Raw genomic sequence first — 24,819 nt, 5'->3', positions numbered from 1 at the left:
CGGAGGAGCCTGGCCCGGCCAGCCCGCGGCACGACTGCAGGCCAGGTCTTTATTAACAGAGAGCGGCAGGGCCTTCAACACGTACGTACCCTCACAGCACTGAAGGGAACAAGAAACTTGGTTTTCTTAAAAAACAACACATCTGATGACACAAATACTCATGAGGAGACAGCACCTGCCTGGCACCACAGGCAGGTCTAGGGCCACATGGTCACCATGACTCCAAGGACGGTGTGTCCCAGGCTGGGTGTCCTGACACTTCCTGCCCACCTAGGGCTGAATGTGGAGGGCTGGGCCAGCTCAGGGAAACCTGAGATGGCCAAGACAGCCCCACTGGCTGCCTGGTCTCCACGGGCTCCCTGCTGTTGGGTGTAGCTTCAGCCAGGCCAGGAGGGGGTGGGGGGGACAGGGCATGGAGCAGGGGGAGGACGACCAGGTGGTGAGGCCTGCAGGCTGGCATGCCCTGACAGTCACAGCACAGCACGAGGGGGCTTCCAGCTCAGCACGGACCTTCTGCAGCTCAGAACAGAGAGGCAGCACCGGCTCTCCATGAAGAGTGACATGGTGCTCAGCGGGTGGACGTCAGATGGTTCCTGCTGTGTGAGAACCTGCGGAGGAAGGGCCATCACATTACTGCCTGGCCACTTAGACATGCTCCGGGGCCAGGCCCTGGGGCTTTCAGTGCAGTCTGCAGCAGTGCCTCAGGTCTTGGGAGCGGCATGGGCTGGCACAGACCCAGCCCCCAAGAGTGCAGGGGTGGGCATCTCCAGGAGGGAGGGGCAGGGAACAGCTGCCTACAGCGCAACAGTGAGAACCTGGAACCCAGCCCAGCAGCTGCTGGGAGGGCCCGGCATGTCCCAAGGCACACCACAGATATGCCTCAGCAGCAGGCCCCACAGGAAGTCACGGGGGAGGTCAGAGGTCAGCCGCATAACGCCATGCCACCGGGCCAGGGACTTTGTCCCAGACATCAGACCATGAGGCTAAGGGTTGAACTTTGGGTGCCAGACAGCTGCCTGGCCTCTCCAGACCCATGAGCACAAACCAGAAAGGACAAAGGCCACCCCCCTGGGCAGCTCACCTCTGCACTCGCTCCACCAGGTGCACCACCAGCTTGTCGGAGATGCCAGGGCAGGACTCCTCAGCCAGACTAAAGGCGTTCTCCAGCTCCTCCAGGGCACCCACGCTCCCGCCACTCTGCTTGTGCTTCTCTTTGAGCTGCAGAGAAACCTGGTCTGACTGGGGGCCTCGCCTGGAACCTGCACCGAGTCCCCAGCAAGCTAGGGGTGGCAGTGTGGCCTTCCCCGCTGAGGGACTCCAGTTGCCCTTCCACAAGGCCCACCCTCCCGCTGTGCTCCAGGGAGTCTTGGGCCTTGGTTCTCAGGAGGGAATATGTGGCTTCCTCCCAGCTGTGGTCACAAACGCAGTCATGTGGGTCCAGTCTGATGGGAAAACACGCTGCCCAGCCACCATGGGAACAGCAAGGCCAGACCCAGGCAGTGTGCAGGTCTGCGACACACCCCCACCTGACCCTGGGGCCACAGCAGCAGTTATCATGGGACCTCCAATCCCAAGGGGCCTCCTTACCCAGGTCACCTTGCCGTGGGACTGTGGGCTGGACCAGTTCCCCAGGACACACGCAAGAGACTGCACCTATGTGACTCAAGTCACTGCCCCGGCTGTTCCTGTATTCTCACCAGTGTCCCATCCTCCCTACCTGGACTCCACCTGTTGCTGTCACCCCAGGGGTGGTAACTGGTGCTCTTGGGAAGGCAGGTCTGAGCCCACCTGAGTCCCAAGTCCAGATTTGGGGGTGGGGGTCCTGGCTACATTCTATTTCTGGAGATGGCTCTCACCTGCCACCAGCAGGTGACACGTGTAAAGACACACCAGAAGTCACATGGCTCTCAGGTGGCCCTGACCTTGAACTACCCCAATCCTTCCCTATCTCCTGTGTGTCACAAAGTCATAGGATGTGCATCCTGTTCAAAGCCACCTGGGATGCCAGAGGGCCTCAGCAGGTCTGGGGACACAAAGGGTCTTTCCAGGGCATTGTCAGCGGTCTGTGGTCCTTCCACTATGAATCCCGACCCATAAGCCTAACCACCATCAGCTGCCAGAGACCTGGAGACCAACAGGAGGAAACCCCAGCTCTAGCCGGTCAGGGCCCCACTCAAAGGTGCTCAGGACAGGTGTCTGGGAACAAAACCGTGGCCCTGGGGGACCCAGCCCAGCCCTACCCTCACCTCTCCAAATACAGGCCGGACCAGCGTGGACAGGCTCTGGGACCTTGGCTGTCTCTTGACAGGCTCTGCAGGCTGAGGGCAGAGACATGGGGTGGGGTCAGGCAACGCTCCAGTCCAACCCACTGTGGCCTCCTCAAGCAGCTCACTTGGGCCCTGTGGAAGCTGACCTCCCTGGAGCCCCACTCCAAGCCCACCCTGTACCCCTACCACATGTGGCTCTGACACAGCTGGATGGGGTGGGGTGGAGGGGTGGGCCGCAGCCCCCAGGGCCAGGCCAGGACAGACCTTCTGGGAGCCGTGCAGGGCGGTCCCCTTGTGCAGCTTGCCATGTGGGCTCGGCCTGATGGTTGGGGGGAACGTCCAGATGGGGCCCTGCTCCCCGTCCTCAGCCTCGCCATCACTAGAAAGAGGGACGAGTCAGGAATGACCCAGGTGCAGGGAGGGACCTCCAAGGTCTCAAGTGCCTCTCATGTTTTCTGAGGCAGCCCAGAAGCAAGTCGACGTGGGTAGCTCTGCCCAAGCCACCCCAGGCAGGTGACCCAACAGGCCATTTCCTTTAGCCCAACACCAGACCCAGCCCCAGCAAGCCGCCCAGGTCTTGCTTCTCGAGTGGAAACCCCCTTCCCTCCAAAGCACCCAAGGCTACGGGGCATGAAGGCAGCGGACAGCTCTGGGGAGTGGGGCCCCACATGTCAGAGTCCTCGGAGCTTGACTCTTCGCCATGCCCCTCCGACTTCCAGCGCTTGTATCGGTCAATGAGCTCAGTGAGGAAGGAGGTCTTCTTGGTGTAGCGAGTGATGAACTTGTGCTTCAGCAGCTCCTTGGCTGTGGGCCGCTGGGGGAGGGAGGGCGGGCAGTCAGTAGGCGCCATTCAACTCCTCTCAGAGGAGGCAGGGGGTGAGCTGTTCCACTGCCCCTGCCCACCTCGAGCCCACATCCTCCCCACAAGTGACCCAGAGCTGTGAGGGCCGGGCGGGGGTCAGGCCTTACAAAACGGGGGTCCTTATTGAGACAGGCCTCCACGAACTCCTTGAAGGGCTTGCTGTGGTGGCCCTCCAGTGTGGGCGGGCTGTTCTTAGGGATCAGGAACAGGACGCGCATGGGGTGGAGGTCAGAGTTGGGTGGTTCCCCCTTGGCCAGCTCGATGGCCGTGATGCCCAGGGACCAGATGTCAGCCTAGACAGGGCAGCACACGGGACAGTGGCAGCATGAGGCACCCGTGGGGCTGCAGTGCCCCCCCACCTCCCTACCTACTGCGCCACCTTGAAGTCGTAGGCTGACTGTCTGATGACCTCAGGTGCCATCCAGAAGGGAGTGCCCACGAACGTGTTCCTCTTGATCTGTGTGTCTGTGAGCTGCCCTGCCACCCCGAAGTCCGCCAGCTTCACGTCACCTTGCTCCGACAGCAGCACATTGGCAGCTGCTCAACACAGGGTAGTGGGCATCACCCTGGGCTCCACAAGGGCCCAGGAAGCCCTGTGCACAGCCACCTAACAGGTGCCGGGGGACCTGGCCCTGGGGACCCGAGTCTTCCCTGCCACTCTCAAACCAGGCCACCTTGAGCCCTGGAGCCCTGAAGCAGGAGCCCACAAGCCAGGAGTCCACCCTGAGCTCCATCCCTCAGGTGTCTGGCTCTTGTTCAATGAGAGGCTTATGTCAAGCCTGTTTTTCAACATAAAGGTGGTCACTCCCTGCGGTCAACCTGTAGAAATGTTCCAAATATTCTGGCCAACTCCTTTTTCCCGGGTGATGGGGACAGGAAAGAGAGACTGATAGCCATGGTACATCCCAACACCTGTTTAGCATGGTTGGATCAATGCCCCCACTCAGAAGCTATAAAATCCCCTAGCCTGTAGGTTTAAGTGGCAGCCCTCGCACGTCCCCGCTTGCCCTGTGGGAGTTCTGCCTCTTTTTCTTCTCACTTGAATAAACTCTACTCTTTTACGCTTACTTTTCCTCATCTGTGGATTTAATTCTTCTAATCTGCAAGACAAGAACCCCAAAAGAAATTGGCTTGGCGGTGAGCTGCAAGGGTCCGCTGCTGGACCCTTGGGTATGGCCCACCATTAAAAGCTACAGGCGCCACTCCACAGTAGTGGAGAAGAATCTGGTTTTGCCAGCAGGCATCCCCTGCTGCAATTAGCTGCTGAGACTTAAGCAGGGAGTCCTTGGCTGCAGAGGCCTGCAGCTCACCCACCAACAGAAGCAGAGAATCTAGTCTCAAAAATCTGGTTTTACTATGTCGAATTCCAAAAACAAAGCAACTCCCCCGTGGGCTCCTGTGAGTGACCCCAACCCAAAGAACAGCTGACGTGGGACAAGCAGGAGGCCCCTCACTCTGCTAGCATATCCACCATATAAAGAAAGTCTCAGTACCCTCAGCATGCACCTCCCTACAGAACCAGCTCAACTGGGCTTAGCAAGAAGGGTCACACAAACATACCCCAGACCACAGACAAAGATAAAACACTTAGTTTACACCAGCCTGCCCTACACTTGGTGCACAGCTGGTCCCTTTCACACGTGAGGATGTGTGACTAAAAGGGCTCTGTTGTGGTGAATGCAGCTCAGTGGTGGAGTGCCTGTCCAGCATGGACAAGGCCATGGGTTCCATCCCCAACACTAGCATCCTCTGAAAGCTGAGCAAGACTGGACTGCTCAGACTCTGGGTGGCCACATGCCCCACACACCCAACTTCTCCAAGGTCAGGATAGCCCAGGGCAGAAGGGGAACCACGCCCACCCTGCAGGACCTTTAATGTCTCGATGGATTTTGCGCTCTGAGTGCAGATAATCCAGGCCCTTCAGAATCTCCCTCAGGATGGTGGCGATGTAGGTCTCCTCTAGTGGGCCTGGCTTCAGCTGGAAGAAGACAGCAAGGCAGGACCTCAGCCCCACCCGCACCCAGACCCATCCCCCTAGAGGAATAGGGGTAGCCCTGCAGAAGGCTGGGAGTTTGTGTTCTTTAAGTACTTTTGGAAACAAGTATCAGATGCTGGTCAGGCAAGTGAGGGAAAGGAGGAGCAGAATCTTTCCTTTTAAAGAAGGTAAAACTACATTTGCCTTTTCTGGAAACATGAGAGCCTGGTCCCTCCTCACCCTGCAGCCTGTTTGCCTGAGGACACTAACCCTGATTACTCCACAGGTCAGCTAAGACCCACTAAGCAAGACTGTGAGTAGTGGTTCATTTTTGGTTAACATTCCTAACATCTAATGGATTAAGACACCAAAGAGGAGGCCCCCAGAAGCCCCTGATTCAAGGTCTGCAGGTCAGTGGGTCCCAGGACATTGCCTTGTGTAGCTGCACTCACCAGATCCAGTGCAGAGCCCCCGCCCAGGTACTCCATGATGATCCACAGCTTGGTGCCCTAGGCAGAGAGAACCTGTTTAAGTGCCTGGCAGTAAGTGGAAGGGCGTGCCTAAGTGCGGGGTCCATAGGCCAGTACCACCCCTAACCAGGAGTCAGCTAGGGCTTGGGTCACAAAGGGCTGTACCAGATCAGTCCCTGGCAGGAATGCCAAACCAGAAGGGTTCTAGTGGCCTTGCCAGACCCCCCACCTCTGATGACACCCCTGGTTCAGGCACATGTAGACAGACCAGAGCTCAGAGCAGTGTCACCCACTTCACCAACAGCCCAGGCATGCCAGGTAGCCACATTCTCAGACCTGGTCCTCGGCAGGCCCAACAGTGACTGCTGCCGGCAGAGGCACATCCAGGCTGGGCTCGGAGTTTTGCCTGCAGGGGTCCCACAGAGGGCTCTTAGCAGGGCCCACAGCATGCACCTGGGTCACTATGGCCACTGCAGAGCAGCTGACCCTGTGGACTCTACTCCTCTCTTGCAAGCCCCAAGATGACATTTTCTGGAGGGCTGGTCTGCTGAACTTTCAGGCCTCCCTGCACTTCTGGAGGGGGCTGGCACTCAGCAGCACCTGCTCCACTCTTCCCCACCACCCCACCCAGCCACAAGACATCAGGCACATCCTTCTGTACCTCAGGAGACAACGAGAGGCACAGAGCACGTAAGCCCCTCCCCATCCCCACAGGTACCTTCAGGTAGGAGCCAAAGTAGCGGGTGATGTAGGGACTGTCACACTGGCTGAGCACTGTGATCTCCTGCTGGATGTCCTCAATCTCATCCTCAGCCTCCTCTAGGTCGATGATCTTGATGGCCACCACCTCCTTAGTATGGTTGTCGATGCCTTTGTACACCTCCCCAAATGAGCCCTTGCCAATGCGGTCAAGCTTGGTGAAGAGCTCCTCAGGGTCCACACGAGAGTGCTGCAGAGGCCCACAGGGACAGAGGGTGTACAGCAGGTCAGAGACCACCCTGCTGGGTGGGGGCATCATCCCCAGCAAGGAACCCAGGGGAGCTCACCTCTATTCTTCTCTGGCTTCTTCTTTTATCCCTTGTTCAGAAAATCTAAGCTTAATTTAACTCTGTTCTCCAAGGAGAAAGGATGGGTCTTAGACAAGGTAGGGTCTGTAAGTTGCAACAATGCAGCACACCAAAGACAAGCGTCAATAACAAGATCAGGTGGGGCCTGGTTCAAAACTCTCACTGGTTTTGCTACAAACCTGAAACTTCTCTAGAAAATATAAACTCCCATAAAAATAAAAAATCCAGCACAGGTCAGGTGTGGTGGCACACACCTGTAATCCCAGCTCAAAAGCAAGGCGCTAAGCAACTCAGTGAGACACTGTCTTTAAATTAAATACAAAATAGGGCTGGGGGTGTGGCTTAGTAGTGCTCCTGAGCTCAATTTCTGGTAACCTCCCCACCCCACCCTCCCAAAAAAATTAAAAATCTAGCATGGGCTAAACACATCCTCGGCACTCCTGAAAGCCTTATCCCTTAAAAGGGCATCCCCATCCTGAAGCATTGAGCTGACAAATGCTTTCTTGGGTGCTTGATTCTAGACATGCAACCAACACAGTCCTCAGATGGGAACAGAGCCTAGGAGTTGCTAAGGCAACAGTGCAGAAGGTGCTCTGTGCACAGCCCAGCACACTCCAAGTGTCAGCACCAGTGCTAACCTCTCAGTCCTAACAAAAGGGCCTGTCCTGGAGGGGTGTGCTCACCCGGCTTCTGAGAAAGAAACCCCATCCTCCAAGAGCAGACACCTGTGCACCACAGCTGCCTTGGTGCTGGGCAGACTGAATCCAGTCTAAGACTACTGTTTCCATTTAAAGTTGTCAACTAGTTGCCTTCCCAGGGTGTGTAACCAAGAAGGAGGGAGGGCGGGCACAGCGGAGAAGCACCCGGACAGCACAGAAGCTGCAACTCTGTAACCCCTTTCTAAGCGCCAGGCTCCAGAGACGACAGGAACTTCGCAGAGTGTGCCCAGGGGAAAGGGAAAGAAGGGAGAGAGAGGAACCCTGGGACTAAACCAGCAGCTCAGCACGGCAGCCACCTAATCCTTCCAAGCAGGCTGGCTGTGCTGTCCATAGTTCTCTGGCTTGAGTAGTTAAGAGGCAACCGGTCCAGCTAGTGATCTTCCTCACTGCCCAGTCCTAAAGCCAGCGCACACCACGAAGTCCTAAAAGTCCCAACTGAGGTATCTTAGGCAGAGAAAGCTGAGTGCTCTCTGGGGTCCCACTAGCTGTGCTGGCCTGGGCAGGCAGCATTTGCCCCCACGTCTCCACTCCTATTGACATGTTTGGAAAAGGAGCCATAAAAGTCCATGAGATCATGGCTGATTGTTAGGCTATTCTCAGCCTAGGGGTGGGCAACACAGATCAAACTAGACCCAGGCTCTATCTGAAAGGAAAGACCCCCAGAGGTATGCGCTCTCAGCACCAACTCAACCGCCCACCGGGTGCTGATGGGTAGGTGGTTCTGTTCTGGTGGGGACCACCCTGCTCCTTGCTCAGTCCTGAATACCAGTGCCAAGACCAGGTCTAAGCAGCAGCTCTGCTTCTCCTCCACCAGGCCCAAGGTCACCTTCTCAGCCCCCACCATGAGCCCCCAATGATTCCCTGGCACTCTATGATGATGCCTTACCAATCCTTCTGCTTCAGTCACAAACCCACCCTGGCAAAATCCCAAGACACTATGAGGGAGCTGAAGCTATCCTGGAGACTTCAGACTTGCCTGGCGCACATCCCCCGTCACTCTGAAGACAGTCCACTGCCTTCTAAAATGGCCTGAGAAGAAAACCTGGAAAAGGTGGGGCCAGGGCCCAGCCACAGCACCCAGCACCATCACCCTCCAACTCTCAGGGCCTTCCCTCTCCTCAGAGTGTCTTACTGCTCTGCTCCTGCCCCCTCTGAGGGCCCAGAGTCATGTCTGTCCAAGGGCACCCCCAGGCCAGGCACTCAGAAATCTACTGCCTCAGAGCAGAAGAAAGTACAGATGCCAAAGCAGAGTTCTGGATTCAGCAGGGAAGGTGGCAGCCTCAAGCCCCACATGCCATGCTTTCTGGGTGCTCAATGCCGCCGGTCAGTCAGTCTTAGCAGAAGACCCTATAATTATACGCTGACCCTATAATTTCATTATCAGAACAGCCCTGTTCCCAAGGCCTCCTGGTGAAAGAAAGCTAAGCAGCTCACAACTCAGGGGTATATGATTCCTCATCAGGATGGTGGATATGATGGACTGCTCAGACCACTCAACTAGCTCTGGCAATAGAGACCCCAGTTCTCCATATCAGCCCTGGGGTGGCCAGGTCTGGGGGGCTCTGCCTCTGTGCCAACTTGTCTTGTTAGTCATGAGGAGCAACCCATGTACACGGCGAGAGACACCCCTGCCACCACCCAAAAGGGAGGGCTTGGTGCTTACACCTGGCAGGAACTGGCCAAGTGGAGGGAGTTAAGTCCAGTACAAGTGAAGGCTGTGGGGGCACTGTGCGCTGTTATCCCAGCAAGAGGCTGCTCCACAGGCCAAGTGCCAGCATAGCACCCACAAGGTCTCTTGCCACTGTCACAAGTATCTCACCCGAGCGCAGCAACTGGCCCCGGACAGAGGTGCTCCCTGCCTCTGCGGTCCCTCCACAGGGCAGCGCAGAGTCCCACTGTGTCATTCTGTGACCCATAGAAGCTGACCCTGCAGCTCTTAAAAATAGGCTGAAGATGGGTTTTTCTCCCAGGATCTCAAACATGTAAGTACCGGACGCGAAATGGCAAAACGGAATGAAAATCGTTGGCTGAATTCCGCCCAGGTCAGCAAGCGCCCTCGCTGACCACACCTGGCCCAGGAACCCTGGCCGCGGGGGGGGTTCGGGCTTCCAGGCGGGTCCCGGTTTCCTCCAAGGAGCGGGGACCCAGTTCCTGGCCCAGGTGGCGGACGCGCTTCCTGTGCCTCGCACGCCCAGCGCTCAAGGACGCGGCCCGCGGCCTCCTGGCCTCGCTGCCAGCACCGCTGCCCGGCGGGCCCCGCACCAGCGGCCCGGCACCTGCTGAGCAGCGCGCCCGCAGGGCCCCCTCCGGCCCCCTCCGCCGCGGGCCGCGCCGCCAGGCCTGCGGCCGCCGCCCTCCGCCACCACCACAGCCCGGACGCGCGGCCGCCGAGCCTCACCTGGTGCGCGAAGCCGCGGAGGTGAGCCATGTCCGCGCGGCCGTCGGTCCGCGGCCCGGAGGCCCGCTCGGCCCGCTCGCTCAGGCCCCTGGGGACGCAGGCCGCTCGTCAGCGGGGTCGGCCGGGAGGCCCCGCCGGCCGCCTCCCTCCGCCCGCTTCCGCCCGGCCCGCGCCCCGGCCTCCCCGCCCGGCCGGCGCGGCCCGCCCACCTCCGGGGGGCTCCATCCCAGCCTCCCGGCCCGCTCCGCAGCGCCCGCGGGCTCCCAGCGCCGCCTCGCTCTCCCGGAACGCCCGGGGCCCCCAGCCCGCGAGCAGACAGCGGCAGCGGAGGCGTCGTGGCGGTCGCGCGGCTCTCTGGGACTCCGAGTCCCGGCGTCCGGGCCCGGCAGCCGCCGGACTACAAGTCCCAGCAGGCTGCGCGGCGGGCGGGAGGGGGCGAGGCGCAGGCGCGTCGCGGGGACGCCGGACCACGGGGTCGGGCACCTGGGAGGAGCGGGAGGACACTCCCCGCGGGCCGCGCGTCGCGTACCCAGTCGGTGTGTTCCCCCGGGCGCCCGCCGGGCCCCCGGGACGGACGCTCGGGCTGGGATCCCGCCGCGTCCTCACGGTCCGCCTGCCTCCCTCCAGCCCCAGCGCGGCCGGCGCCGGGATCGCGCGCAGGGGCCTTAGAGAAGCCGCCCCGCACGGCCTGTTCCTTGGGCGAGTGCCTTGCCCCTCTTGTCTCAGTGCCCCCACCTGGGACCCCAAGACGGGCTGCTGCTGTAAGGCTCAGGGCCGACCCACGGCGAGTCCCGTGGGTCCCAGGCCCGAGTGCGGCGGCCTCCCCGCGGCCCCCGTTTCCTCCCCGCGCTCCGCCCGGGTCTCTCTGATGGTGCATGCTGGACGGCACCGTGCATCCCAGCTCTGCACCTTCCCCCCCCTGCAGCACAAGGCACGGACTTGGACCGTTTGTCGGTAGACTGAGTGCTTGTCGGTGAGGTGCCTTCAGTGACTGTAACCAGGTGCCTGCCACAGCTTTGATGGTGTGACCCGTGGGCCCTGCCCTCCCCAGGAGCCCCAGGACTCCGCAGACTTCATCTGCTGGCGGCAAGTGGCCACACACCCTCCACCCTTGGGGCCTCCCCTGTTGCTCATATTCGCTGATACTGTACTTCTATTCTTCAATTTCATCTCTCTCAGCTTTCATATAGAATTTTTCTCTTAGCAATCTTGTGCGTATGGTGCTGGGGATGGAACTCAGGGACTTGCAATGCTAGGCAAGTGCACTCTTGCTGAGCTACACTCCCAGACCAAACAATCCCGTTTTTTAAAAAATATTTATTTTTTAGGTGTAGATGGACACAACACAATGCCTTTATTTTTATGTGGTGCTGAGGATCGAACCCAAGTCCCACCCGTGCTAGCGAGCACTCTACCGCTGAGCCACAATCCCAGCCCCATAACTTTATTTTATTTATTTATTTTTATGTGGTGCTGAGGATCGAACCCAGCACCTTGCACTTGTTAGGCCAGTGCTCTACTGCTGAGCCACAACCTGAGCCCCTGTACAATCCCATTTTTTTTTAAGAGAGAGAGAATTTTAAAATATTTATTGTTTAGTTTTCGGCAGACACAACATCTTTATTTGTATGTGGTGCTGAGGATTGAACCCAGCGCCGCGCACATGCCAGGCGAGCGCACTACCTCTTGAGCCACATCCCCAGCCCAACAATCCCATTTGTAACTTCCAAGAAGTCTTAGTTTTTCCTTGGTGTCCTTGCTTTCCTTTTTGGGAATATAGAAATGGTTCTTGCCTTGTGGCTCATGAGAATGACAAGTGACCAGCCTGGCAGGTGCTGGAAAGACCATTCTTTTTATTATTGGCACAGGCTGACCTTAGAAGGGAGAGAGAACACTCATGGTCAAGCTCCAGCCCTGGGCCAGCCTGGGGCGGGGACCTGCTCCTAGTCAGGACGGGTAATGAGCTGCAGTCAACTGACACGGAAACTGAGATTCAAGGAGATAAAGTGACACGCTCAAGACCACAGTGAGAACATGGTACTCTGCTACAGAGGATCCAGGTGACCATGTGTGCAAAGGTAAGACTCGGCCCTGGAGAGAAATGGGTCAGGGTGAGCCACCTGAGAACACCGTACTTGGGCCACCCTCTTGTTTGACAGACAAGGAAATGAAGCCCAGGGAGGGGAGAAGTCCCAGGGATAACACAGCACAATCTGGCTTAGAATCAAGTCCCTCTGCACTAGAGTGATAGTTTGGGCACTTGCTCTTCCCTGTTCCTTACTGGGGGCCTGCTCACTTGTCAGAGGGGAGCAAGAAAGGGTATTATGAAGGGAACAGGGCCAGAGATGTCCAGAGGCAAAGGTGAGTGACATAAAGCCAGAGGAACCTTGGCCTGTAGTCTCCTCTGCCGGGTACAGGTCCTGGCAAGGTTGAGGGAGGATCCAGGAATGTGTGTGTATGCCTAAGTGTGAGTCAGACCACACAGCACAAGTGAGGCAGGGAGGCATCTAGAGAGAGACTCACTGTCCCTAAAGAGCCCCTGAGGTGTGGCACTTGGGTGGGCCTAACAGTGGACTGCCCACCCAGCCTCCGCACAGCAAGGCCCAGCATTTGACAAGACCCACTCCGGAATGCTAGCTCCTTACCTGCTTCCTATCACCTTGTTCTTGAACATGTAGCTAAGGATCACTGAATACTTCTTTTTTCTAATATTTTTAGTTGTTGATGGATTTAATTTAATTTCTTTATATGTGGTTTTGAGAATTGAACCCAGTGCCTCACACATGCCAGACAAGCGTTCTCCGCCAGCCCCAGGATCACTGAATATTTAGGAAGACTCCCAATGTGGACCCCTGAGACCAACATAAATTGAAAAGAGGACCTAAGCCAGGTATGAGGGTGTGTGCCTTTTCATTCAGCTGCTTGGGAGACTGAGGCAGGAGCCTCTCTTGAGCCTGCAACCACATGAGGAACCTGTCAGCTGGACCCAGCTGTGGACTGGAGAGGATGACAGTAATGTGAGGAGACGAAATCACAGGAATCACTCAAAAAGTAAACAGGGAAACATAGAAGCCTAGAAGTTCAAGACTAAGCCAGGCATGAAGGTGCATGCCTGTAACCCCAGTGGCAGGGGCAGGGGGCTGAGAAAGGAGGATCGCAGGTTGGAGGCCAGCCTCGGCACCTTGGCAAGGGCCTGAGCAATTTACTGACTTCCTGTCTCAAGATGAAGGGCTACAGATTAGCTCAGTGGTGAAGTGCCCCTGGGTTCAGTCTCCAGTATTGAAAAAAAAAAAAAGTTGAAGGCTAGTGCTTCCTCACAGTATGGTGGGGCAGGAGTGTAGGGAAATTGTGTTTGCCAGCTGAGGCTGTTTTAACAACATACCAGATGGGGTGGCTTTGACAATGGAAATGTATTTCCCAGAGTTCTGGGTGCTGGCAAGTCCAAGATCCAGGTGCTCCCGGGGAGGGTGTTCCTGCCCCCATGGGTGCCTCCTCCAATGGCTGAGTGCCTACACATGAGCTTACACTGTCATAAGAACACTAATCAGGACTCCACCCTCTGACTTTAGTTCCCTCCTCCCATGCCCCACCTCTAGTTACAGCCACATTGAAGACAGGACTTTACCATGTGGATTTGGGACAGGGCACAATCCTGGTCTGAGCAAAGGCTGCTGAGTGCTAGCATTCTAATGGGGAAAGGTGCATGGTTCTCTAGTGACCTGCCACTGGATTAGGCCTATTGCAAGCCCACCTGGATTCAAGGGGAGAAAGCACCAAAATCACAGTATGGGAAGAAACAAGGGATGGGAGATAATTTTACCTTATTTATGTTTCTAGGAATTGAACCTAGGCCTCACACATGCTAGGCAGGTGCTCAACCACTGAGCCACACCACCACCAAGGAGGTCATGTTGAAGTCCTCCTTAGGAAGTACATCCTAGCAGGCTCCATAGTGAATTCTGTCCAGTCACAGCCGTGCAGACACCTCTGATTTCCAGCATGTAGAATCATTCTGTAGACAGAGGATGAGTATTTGGTTTCAGAAAAGAACATAGAGATTTTCAACCTTAACCATTTGAAAGGAAGGAGGAGGAGAGAGAGATGGCATTTGGTAGGAGGAAAAGAGACAGGGGGAACTGCACTAGTTCTAAGTTCAGCCAAGTCCAGAGCCACCATTAGTTTTCAGCCACTGAGAACAAGAACAATGATGTAGGCAGCTGCCTCTGCCACTGGAGTTTCATGGGAGGGAGACACATTTGGACTACTCTGCAGGTAAGAACTTTTGGAACAACAGATCTTCATCTTGGAGCACATCTCTATCTACAGTTGACAAGCCATGCCTCCTCCTGCAGTGGTCATGTGTACAGCCTCTCACTATCTTTGAAAGTATGACCACTGAGACCTCCCAGAATAGGAAAGATATGGGGGCTCACCCTCCAAGGGCTCTTGTGTGCACTAATGGAAATGATTCCACATCTAAACTCAACCCAGAGCACCTGCATGTCCTCAGAATAAAGAGAGCATTCTATATGTAACCACCAGAGAGAAAACCAGTACTCAGTAGCAGGACCAGAGGGAAAATCAGCATTCAGTAACTCACCAGAAGGAAGACCAGCATTTGGTAACAGGATGACATGAGGGGATGATCAGCATTTGGAACTGGGCCACCAGAGGGAATACCAGCATCAGGTAACAGGACCAGCAGAGGGGAAGACCAGCATCTGGAAACAGGACCACCGGATGGGCAAACCAGCATTGGGTACTAAGACCAGCAGAGGGAAAGTGCAGCATCTGGTAACAGGACTACCAGAGGGTAAGACCAGCATCTGGTAACAGGACCACCACAGAGGAAACCAGCATTCTGTAACAGGAATGGGGAAGGTCATTTGGAGGAAAAAAAAAAAAAGGAAACCAGCATTTGGTAACAGCAGAGGGGAAGGTCATCATTACATAACAGGACCACCAGAGGGGAAGGTCATCATTGCATAAGAGGACCACCAGAGGGGAAGGTCATCATTGCATAAGAGGACCACCAGAGGGGAAGGTCATCATTGCATAAGAGGACCACCAGAGGGGAAGGTCATCATTACATAACAGGACCACCAGAGGGGAAGGTCATCATTGCATAAGAGGACCACCAGAGGGGAAGGTCATCATTGCATAACAGGACCACCAGAGGGGAAGGTCATCATTGCATAAGAGGACCACCAGAGGGGAAGGTCATCATTGCATAAGAGGACCACCAGAGGGGAGGATCATCATTGCATAAGAGGACCACCAGAGGGGAAGGTCATCATTGCATAAGAGGACCACCAGAGGGGAGGATCATCATTGCATAAGAGGACCACCAGAGGGGAAGGTCATCATTGCATAAGAGGACCACCAGAGGGGAAGGTCATCATTGCATTGCAGGACCACCAGAGGGGAAGTCTAGACTTTGGTAACAGGAAGAGCAGAAGGGAAGTCCAGCATTTGGTACCAGGACCAGCAGAGGATATGTCCAGCACTGGGTACCAGGACTAGCAGAGGATATGTCCAGCATTGGGTAACAGGAACAGCAGAGGGGAAGTCCAGCATGGGGTAACAGGGCCACCAGAGGGAAGTCCAGAAGTGGGTAACAGGACCACCAGAGGGAAGTCCAGAAGTGGGTAACAGGACCAGTAGAGGGGAGGACCAGCACTGGATGTTAGGACCAGCGGAAGGGAGTCCAGTACCAGGTGACCGGGCCAGTGGAGGGGAGGACCGGCACCAGGTGACAGGACCACAGGAGGGGAGGACCGGCACCAGGTGACAGGACCACAGGAGGGGAGGACCAGCACCGGGTGACAGGACCACAGGAGAGGAACACAGATTCGCAGGTTACTGGTAATGTAATCCAAGGGCACTGTACCACTGAGTTATACCCCCAGGCCTTCTTTAAATCTGTATTTAGAAACTGTATTTAGTTACTAAGTTGCTGAGGCTGGCCTTGAACTTGGGATCCTCCTGTCTCAGCCTCCTGGTGACCAGGATCACAGGCCTGCACCACCATGCCTGGCAAAACCAGGTTTTTCAAAGAGGGCGACAAGTTGATGGCAGAAGTTCTATCACAAACGAGAACAGAGAACCCTTGGAGTGGTGCCTTTCATGAGTCACTGTGCAGGGCCTTTGTTCATCTCTCACTGTGTTGCTTTTTTCTCTTAGTGAGTGAATCACTACCTGCTTTGGTCATTGGCCCTTTATGATGTTGTAGGGCAGGTCACTCAGAAAACACACAAGTCCCAGTTTTGTCCAATTGAAAAGTCTTTATTCTGCCCAGCCAGGACTTCTTCCTACAGCCTCGAGCCTCAACATTTTAGGAAACATAAAGGCAAAAACTGCATTCAGATTGACATAGCAACTAGCAAGCCAGCAAACAGGAGTATAGAAGCTGAATAAAGACATTAGCGAGACAATGCAGCGTCCTTCATCATGCTTTCGTTCTCATTCAGTATCTCTCATGGGATTTTCCATCATCATAATCAAAAGATAAATGGATCAAAGTGCCCCTAGTAAAGTACAAGTTAAAGAGTGGTTAGTAACATCTAATCAATTATTCCCCAATTATTGCCCAAGAAAAATGGGAGCCAAAGAGAACAATTTCACATTGTATAAGAATTGCTATCTTGTGCTGCCAGGCATGTTATGCTGGTAACTATTAATGGGTACAGAGGAGGACTTCCCGTGGGAGAAGCACTTCTTACAATGTGGAGGCTGTTTGATGACTGCCCAGGAGCCTGGCCATGAGCCTCAGACAGTGGTCTCGGCTACTCTCCTGCCCACAGGCAGCACACTCCTTGTGCTGTTTCCTTGCTGGGCACCTTTCTGACTTAATGGAGCTCCACTAGCCTGTGTTGTCGACAGAGCTTTCAGGGTGTTATCCAAAACATTGCCCAGGCCAGCACCAAGGAGCTCTGTGACCACTTCTGGGAGTGCTAGGGTTCCATGTGGGTACCATGGGGGGCGGGTGCTGAGCGTGCACCCCACTGTTCTCTGTGTGGACGTACAGGTTCCCAGCACTGCTGTTCACAGCACCGCCCTTCCCTGTCTGATGCCTCACACCTTTAGCCAAGATCAGCTAAAACACAGTATCTGTGCTCTGCAATTTATAAGGAAAGTAAACTCAACTTTCATAGCTCGGGGGCTGGGAGGTCCAAGGCCACAGTGCTGCATAGACATCCCCTGCAGAGAAGGTCATCTTGTGACAGAAGCCTAGAAGAACAGGCAGAGCTCAACAGACCCTGCTCCATGGAGACCCCCCATCAGCAGACCCCTTCTCTGTGACAGACCACCCCCTCTGTCAACAGACCCTGCTCCCCATGACAGACCACTGCTGGGAGCCATCCGTGAGTTGTGCATGTGTTGTAGGGACAGACGAGGCAAGGCACCAAATATAGCAAGAAACAGTTTTATTTGGCTGCAGCCAGGTTCAGAGGGCACAGTTTTACTGTAATCAATCAATCCCCTGAACCAGGAGTTCAGATAGTTTCAGTTTTATACCCAGCATGTAAGGGGAGGGGCTCAGAAGTTCACATAAAAGCAGCTTTTTCTTTCACTGTTCTGGGCAAGTTAACCCTTCAAGGACAACATCTGAGAAGGAGAGAGCTGCTTCTCCCTTTTCTTTCCTCCCTCTGCCAGCTGTTACCATGGAGCCCAGTTGTAACTTAAAAATGTAGACATCTCTGTGAAGCCCAGCTCAAGGCCAGAGGCCTTGTTTGCACATTTCTTCAAAGTGCTATACTGGATATGTTTGTGGAAAACTAGTAAGGGGTGTCCAGCACCTGGAGTGCAGGTCTCTTCTCGGCCAGTGGCCAAGTAAAACAGGGCGATGTGGGGAGCCATTCTTGCACATGATTGGGCACCTCCCTGATTGGGTGTGAGGCATTCTGGCCAAACTGTGTCGGAGCTAATCCCCACCCTCTCCAGGTGGGGGTGTGACTGATTATTGACCCTGAGACCAATCACTGACCCTGACCTTGGAATGCTGCCCCCCTTGACCTTCATTGGATGGAATTTTCCCCTGAATTTCTTGTTCCCCAATAAAAGGCCACTCCCTGGCGTGCTCTCTTTCTCTCTCTCCTGCTAGTCCTGAGTAAGCCTTGATGGCCCACCGGGTGGTTCGAGGTGAGAGCTAGAGGGAGGGCCATCTTGGACCTGGTCAGAGAAAAAGGTAATTGAGTCGTGTGTGTAATAATTTAAAAGGAGCCATTGAGGTAATACCTGGAGTGATAGATTCAAATTTTAAAGGACAATTAAATGTCACTGTAAGGTCCAATTATGCCCTAAGGCTTACTCCAAAGGATGCATTTGCCCAATTGATTTTATTGCCCTGTGATTCGGATAAACACCCGCAAGTAAATTTAGTTTCTAAACCGCCAGACTGAGTGTACTGGTCTCAGTTAGTGTGACAAGAACACCCTTTATTAGAACTTAAAATTAATCATAAAAAGTTCCAGGGCATTCTCGACACAGGGGCCGACATTTCTGTCTTTTCTAGTAGATTCTGGCCTAGGAATTGGCCCTTACATGTAGTACCAGCTAAACTAGGGGGAATTGGACAGATTTCACAGCCTGCTCAAAGTGCAAATTATCTCCATTGGGAGGATTCTGATGGGAACAGTGGAGTTTTAAAACCTTATGTGTTAGAGTCCTTACCAGCAAACCTATGGGGAAGGGATATTTTAGCAAAAATGGGATTGTTATTAGTTACTCCAAATTCTATAAGGTCAGTTGAGGAAGTTAATCAGAGGTATTTTCCTGGACATGATAAGGAGACCCTTCAGGGAGAGTATCTGTTTACAAACCAGTCTCCACGACAACGATTAGTAAATGCTTCAAGCCAAAATTTTTACTAGGGGCCCTGAGTATTTCCCTGATCCCTAAGACAGCTGAAAAAATCACCTGGCTCACAGAGGAGCCTGTATGGATTTCTCAGTGGCCCATCTCAGGGGAAAAACTTAAAATAATTCATAGGTTAGTTGAGGAACAACTTCAGGCTGGTCATATAGAACCAACACTCAGTCCTTGGAACACACCTATTTTTGTTATTAAGAAAAAGTTAGGAAATTGGAGATTGCTGCAGGATTTAAGGGCAATAAATCATGCAATTCGGCCTATGGGATCATTACAGCCAGGACTTCCCTCCCCCACAGCCATCCCTTTAGACTATAGCTTGATGGTAATAGATTTAAAAGATTGTTTTTTCTCTATAAGGTTACATCCTGGAGATTGTGAGAGATTTGCCTTCACTGTCCCAGCAATTAATTTTAAGGAACCTGTTAAAAGATATTGCTGGAAAGTACTCCCCCAGGGAATGCGTAATAGTCCTACCTTATGCCAGAAATATGTAGATCAGGCGATAGCTCCCATAAGAAATAGCTTTCCTGATGCGTATATTATTCATTTTATGGATGATATATTATTGGCTCATGCTAATCCAGCGGTACTTTCAGAAATTTTTACTCAGAGGCTTCACTTACAGCAATAAGGCTTCACTTATGCATTGATCCTCGAGAAATTCAAAAACTTCAAAAAATTCATATACTTCTGCCCTTGCAATATTTAGGTCAGATAATTCAAGGACGTACAATCCGTCCTCAAAATCTTCAGATAAGAGTTAAGGAGTTACATACCCTTAATGATTTTCAAAAGCTATTAGGAGATATTAATTGGCTGAGGCCATCCTTAAAACTAACTACTTCTGAGTTCAGTCCTTTATTTCAGATATTACATGGAAATCCTTCTCCAACCTCTCCACGTCAGCTGACCTTAGAGGCTAGAACAGCCTTAAAAAGGGTTGAAAATGCAATTAAAAATGCACAACTTACTAGAGTTGATCCTAAGGAAATAGTGTATTTATTAATATTTCCAACTGAGCATACCCCAACAGGAGCCATATGGCAAAGATTAGGAGTTATTGAGTGAATTTATTTAGCCCACTCCCCTCAAAAAACATTGATTCCTTTTCTTGACTCTATTGCTCAATTAGTAATTAAAGGTAGAACTAGGATTTTACAATTAATTGGATCTGAGCCTGATATCATAATTATTCCATTTTCTGTTCAACAGACTAATTGGTGTGGGAAGCCATTCTCACACATGATTGGGCACCTCCCGGATTGGGTGTGAGGCGCTCTGGCCAAACTGTGTCGGAGCTTTCCCCACCCTCTCCTGGTGTGAGAGCCTGTCCATGTGGGGTGTGACTGACCACTGACCCTGAGGCCAGTCACTGACCCTGACCTTGGAATGCTGCCCCCTTCGACCTTCATTGGATGGAATTTTCCCCTGAATTTCTTGTTCCCCAATAAAAGGCCACTCCCTGGCGTGCTCTCTCTCTCTCTCCTGCTAGCCCTGAGTAAGCCTTGTTGCCCTACCGGGTGGTTTGAGGTGTGAGCCAGAGAGGTGAGAGCCGTCTCGGACCTGGTCATAGAAAAAGGTAATTGAGTCTGTGTGTTTATTTTGATCTCACTAGTTAACTTTTATGCCACGAACCTCTTTAATGAAACCAGTGCACTGGTCCCATGGTGGAATTTTGGCTTTTTCAAAGTTCTAGCTTATGGCAGATAGCTTTTGCTGATTTTCCTGGCCAGATAGATAGCCATTACCCTTGTGATAAGATTATCCAATTTGCATCATTAACGTCACTTATTTTTCCAAAGATTGTGCGTGCACGCCCTATAGATAAAGCTTTATCGGTGTTCACTGATGGTTCAAGCTCAGGTAAAGCAGGTTTTTATAGTCGTGTTCACATAGAGGTAATGCAAACTTCATATACTTCTGCCCAAAGAGCAGAGCTTAAAGCTCTGATTTGTGCCTTAAATTACTTTGCAAATGAGCCTATTAATATTTATTCTGACAGCTTATATGCAGTCGGTGTTACCAAAAATATTGAAACTTCAGTTATTGGGTATACTTCATCACAAGAGTTATTTGAATTATTTCATAATTTACAAAAGGCAGTGCTAATGCGAAAATACACATGTTTCATAGGCTCAAACTAATCTTCCAGGACCTTTAGTTTTCAGGTAATGACAAAATTGAAAAATTAGTAGCTTTTTGTCAACAGATGTTTTCACATGACTGTGTACAAGCTTCCCATTCCTTGCATCATCAAAATGCTTCTAGCTTACGTAAAAAAATTTAATATTACCAGAGAACAAGCTCGTCAAATTGTAAGCCAATGCCCAATTCACACTCCATCTCCACCATCAGGGGTAAATCCCCGTGGATTAAAACCAAATCAAATATGGCAAATGGATGTAACTCATATTCCTCAATTTGGTAAGCAATGTTATGTTCATGTCATAGTGGACACTTATTCCAGATTTATTTTTGCCACAGCACGTACTAAGGAAAATACTCAACATGTAATTTCTCATTGCCTAGCAGCCTTTTCTGTGTTAGGGTGCCCTATGCAGATTAAAACAGATAATGCACCAGCTTATGTAAGCTCTTCTTTTCAACAATTTTGCCAAGAGTTTCAAATTAATCATAAAACAGGAATTCCTTATAATAACCCCCAAGGTCAAGCCATTGTGGAAAGAGCTCATTTATCTATTAAGCTTCAATTACAAAAATTAAAAGGGTGAGTAGGTTTATGACTCCCAAAAATAGCCTCAATCATGCTTTGTTCATTTTAAATTTTTTAAACTGTGATGAAGAAGGTCCCACTGTGGCTGAGAGGCAAATGTCTCCCTCAGTAACAGGCCTTTTAGGCAGAGTTTTGTGGAAAGATTTACAGACTGGTCAATGGAAAGGCCCAGACCCAGTGATTATGTGGGGCAGAGGTCATGCTTGTATTTTTCCAGAAGGTGCTTTTCGTCCTATCTGGGTGCCTGAACGCGCAATCGGACATGGAAGAGATAGAACAGAGATTCAAGAGACTAAAGATCGACCCGGAGAAGTCCCCATCCAAAAGGAAGAGATATCGGAAAAAGACAAAGAGAAACCAGATTGACCCAGCTGAAAAGCTGATTTCATGGGAAGAGGAGAAGAAGCTAACAACACAGGCTTCCCGAATAATTTGACTCCTAGGAAAGAACAGGACCCCAGTCTTGATGGTAGCGACAGTAATTGCCCTGCTGGGCTGTCAGGTAAAGGGGGATCAGATAGACACTTACTGGACATATTTCCCAGATCCACCCCTGGTACGCCCAGCTGTGTGGACTGGAGAATCTATCCCAGTGTTTACTAATGACTCATTCATGATGGGAGGATTTACAGATACTCATATTACTCCCAATCATGTGACTAGATTTAATTATTCTGGCTACAGTGCCCAATTACCTTTGTGTTGGTCCCACAATAAACATGCTGGCTATCTGAAAGTATCATTTGAGGAAAAGACAGCAATTGGTAGACCTAGACTGACTAATTATTCTATTTATGGGGACTTAAGACCTTATACTAGATCAGTAATTAAGATGGGACTTTCCCATAAGAAGCCAGTCATTTCTGCAAAACCTCCACGGATATCCCACTGTCCAAACAGTTCTACAATTGAGATTGGCACCTTTCCTAGATGGATGGATTGTGTAAATACTTTTCCTGTACAACACAAGGTGTCTAAAGATAGTGGGTATATTTTAGATTGGTCTCCAAAAATTGATAAGAGACAATTATGAAAAAATTCTGCTAACGACACCTGCAGGATTTGTTAGTAATATTTTGACTTACAGTGAGGGTGGTATTCAAAAAGATGTTTGGCCCTTAATTGCTGCCTCAGAATTCTTACATTTTACAGACAAGCCTTTACCAAAATTTATTGGCAAGAACTGTAAGGAGGGATCTTGCTATGGCTTACGAGCCTGTGTCCAATCTCCTTATGTTTTAATTATTGGAAATGTAAAAGTTAAATGGATAGATGACAGATATGTTGTCACATGTAACAAATGTAACCTAACCAATTGTATTACTAGGTATAATGGAGGAAAAGGAGTGCTGGTACTTCATCAGCCCTCTTTTGTTTTATTGCCTGCTAATATTTCAGAGCCATGGTATGCTGATACTGGTTTACAAGTCTTGCAGCAAATTCATGCCCAGCTAGCAAGACCTAAACGTGCTATTGGAGTTATAATTGTTGGTGTTTTGGTGTTAGTTTCTTTTATTGCATCCACTGTTTCTGCATCTCTGACATTGTCTCAAAATATTCAGCATGCAAAATTTCTTAATAATTTAGCTCAAAATACTTCCAAGGCTCTGGCATAATCAAGTAAATATTGATGAAAGGATTGAGACTAAATTAAACACCTTAGAGGCGACTTTTATAGACATAGATAATGAACTTTCAGCTTTAAAATTTAAAGAAAGGCTTAAATTCCATGCAAATTATAAATATATGTATGTGTTACAGCTGCCAAGTACAATGCTTCTCTCTGGGATTGGGAGAAGGTTAAAAACCATTTGTTAGGTATTTGGCAAAATAATAATAATAGCTTGGAACTTCATCACCATATCCAAGACATTCAAAATAATAGAGCTGATTTTTCAGATCCTTCTTCTTTGGCTAACCAAATATTGAAGGAGTTAAATGGATTTAACCCTGGAAATATTCTTAAACACTCGGCCTGGTACATTATTCGATTGTTCTCCTTGCTGTTAATTCTCTTTTGTGTTGTAATTATAGGATGGCGAGTCTTCGGAACAAGAATGCAGAAACTCGAAAGAGTGAACCACTGCCTGATTTTTAAGAGAAAAAAGGGGGAATATGTGGGGAGCCATTCTCGCACGTGATTGGGCACCTCCCTGATTGGGTGTGAGGCGTTCTGGCCAAACTGTGTCGGAGCTAATCCCCACCCTCTCCTGGTGCGAGAGCCTGTCCGTGTGGGGGTGTGACTGACCATTGACCCTGAGACCAATCACTGACCCTGACCTTGGAATGCTGCCCCCCTCGACCTTCATTGGATGGAATTTTCCCCTGAATTTCTTGTTCCCCAATAAAAGGCCACTCCCTGGCGTGCTCGCTCGCTCTCTCTCTCTCTCTCTCTCTCTCTCTCTCTCTCTCTCCTGCTAGTCCTGCCTTGCTGGCCCACTGGTTGGTTCAAGGTGAGAGCTAGAGGAAGGGCCGTCTCGGACCTGGTCAAAGAAAAAGGTAATTGAGTCGTGTGTTTATTTCTATCTCACTAGTCAACTTCTATGCTACGACCCTCTTGTATGAAACCAGAGTGCTGGTCGCGCGGTGGAGGGCGACACTAAAATAGGAAGTTTATCTACATTGAACTCTTTTGCAGAGACTCTTGTTGACAGTTCTAAAATCAGCCATGGTGAAGATTTGTGGAGAAGCCCAATTAAGACCTTCCTGTGGAGAAAGGGGGTGCCACTACACATGGACTAAGCCATGTTGGAGCCATTGGGCAGGAAAGCCTGGTATCTGGAACTCCCAGTGGGAATCCACTGCTCTGAGAATGCCTGGTTCATGTGATGTCCTACCTAGCTCACTGCTCAAGTTCTAGCATAGCTAGATATGAGAGTGGCCCTGGAATCACATAGCCTCCTGGAGATGGGTGTGGCTTGCCAAAATGCCAATCAACCTGTTTCCTGCAAGATCCCCACCACGCTGAGAGGCAGGCACCAAACAAGACTACCAAGACTCCTCCTGCTGAAACCTCATCCCTACCTTTGAGGGACTCCCCTTAAACAAAAAAATTCAGGGCCTTTTTTAATTGTTTAGCTCCAGCTCCTATCAGGACTGGGAGATCCATGAGGTGCTCCTCTTTTTATATCTAATTTCTGGCTCTGTCTTTATTTCTTACTGATTATTTTGGACTTATTATTTTCCCAGGCAGCTCAGACCTCCTGAGAATGAGCCTACCCTGTTGGGGTCTGGACACCTCATGATAGACTGCCCCCTTCGTCCACAGACCCCTGCTCCAGGGCAGACTCTCCATGACAGACCCCTCCCCTCCATGGCAGACCCCTTCTCCACGGGCATCAGTCTGACCTGCTTCCCGTCAGCTCCTAACGCACCTGCCTCTACTTGACTCTCACCATGGCCGTCACACTCACCAGCAGTTGTGAAGGATAAACATTCAATCCACCATGACAG

General features: G+C 51.7%; 1 protein-coding gene and 1 long non-coding RNA gene across 4 annotated transcripts; one reads left to right on the top strand and one right to left on the bottom strand.

Moving 5' to 3' along the window:
- Positions 1-100: 100 nt before the first annotated feature.
- On the bottom strand, positions 101-10,111 carry Stk25 (serine/threonine kinase 25). The gene is made up of 12 exons (XM_027951733.2): positions 9,968-10,111; positions 9,759-9,846; positions 6,293-6,523; positions 5,557-5,613; positions 4,999-5,107; positions 3,509-3,666; positions 3,237-3,422; positions 2,936-3,081; positions 2,532-2,646; positions 2,247-2,318; positions 1,082-1,218; positions 101-608 (listed from the first exon to the last, which is right to left on the bottom strand). Exons 2-12 carry the CDS (start codon positions 9,786-9,788, stop codon positions 569-571), a joined length of 1,281 nt encoding a protein of 426 aa, XP_027807534.1. The 5' UTR covers positions 9,789-9,846; positions 9,968-10,111; the 3' UTR covers positions 101-568.
- A 138-nt stretch (positions 10,112-10,249) lies between these two features.
- Positions 10,250-23,738, top strand: LOC114105327 (uncharacterized). 3 transcript variants are annotated; one of them, XR_011709194.1, is made up of 3 exons: positions 10,250-10,844; positions 11,627-11,836; positions 12,520-23,738. It is a non-coding gene; the product is annotated as an uncharacterized lncRNA (long non-coding RNA). The 3 variants fall into 3 exon arrangements; XR_011709195.1 differs by having other exon boundaries at positions 11,627-12,648; positions 19,845-23,738; XR_011709193.1 differs by having other exon boundaries at positions 11,627-23,738.
- Positions 23,739-24,819: the final 1,081 nt, after the last annotated feature.

This window comes from Marmota flaviventris, chromosome 11 (genome assembly GCF_047511675.1).
Source record: "Marmota flaviventris isolate mMarFla1 chromosome 11, mMarFla1.hap1, whole genome shotgun sequence".
Classification (NCBI taxonomy): Eukaryota; Metazoa; Chordata; class Mammalia; order Rodentia; family Sciuridae; genus Marmota; species Marmota flaviventris.
Note: the sequence above shows the minus strand (reverse complement) of the source record. Positions and strands in the feature narration are given on the sequence as shown.

What these genes read in the sequence shown, in the direction of transcription:
- Stk25 (XM_027951733.2), bottom strand. Translation starts at nt 9,788, where the DNA reads ATGGCTCACCTCCGCGGCTTCGCGCACCAG. An exon ending in GGGGCTCTGCACTGGATCTG is followed by an intron (nt 5,108 to 5,556) that starts GTGAGTGCAGCT and finishes GTCTTCTTCCAG; the next exon opens with CTGAAGCCAGGCCCACTAGA. An exon ending in TCCGGCCTGTATTTGGAGAG is followed by an intron (nt 1,219 to 2,246) that starts GTGAGGGTAGGG and finishes GTTTCTCTGCAG; the next exon opens with CTCAAAGAGAAGCACAAGCA.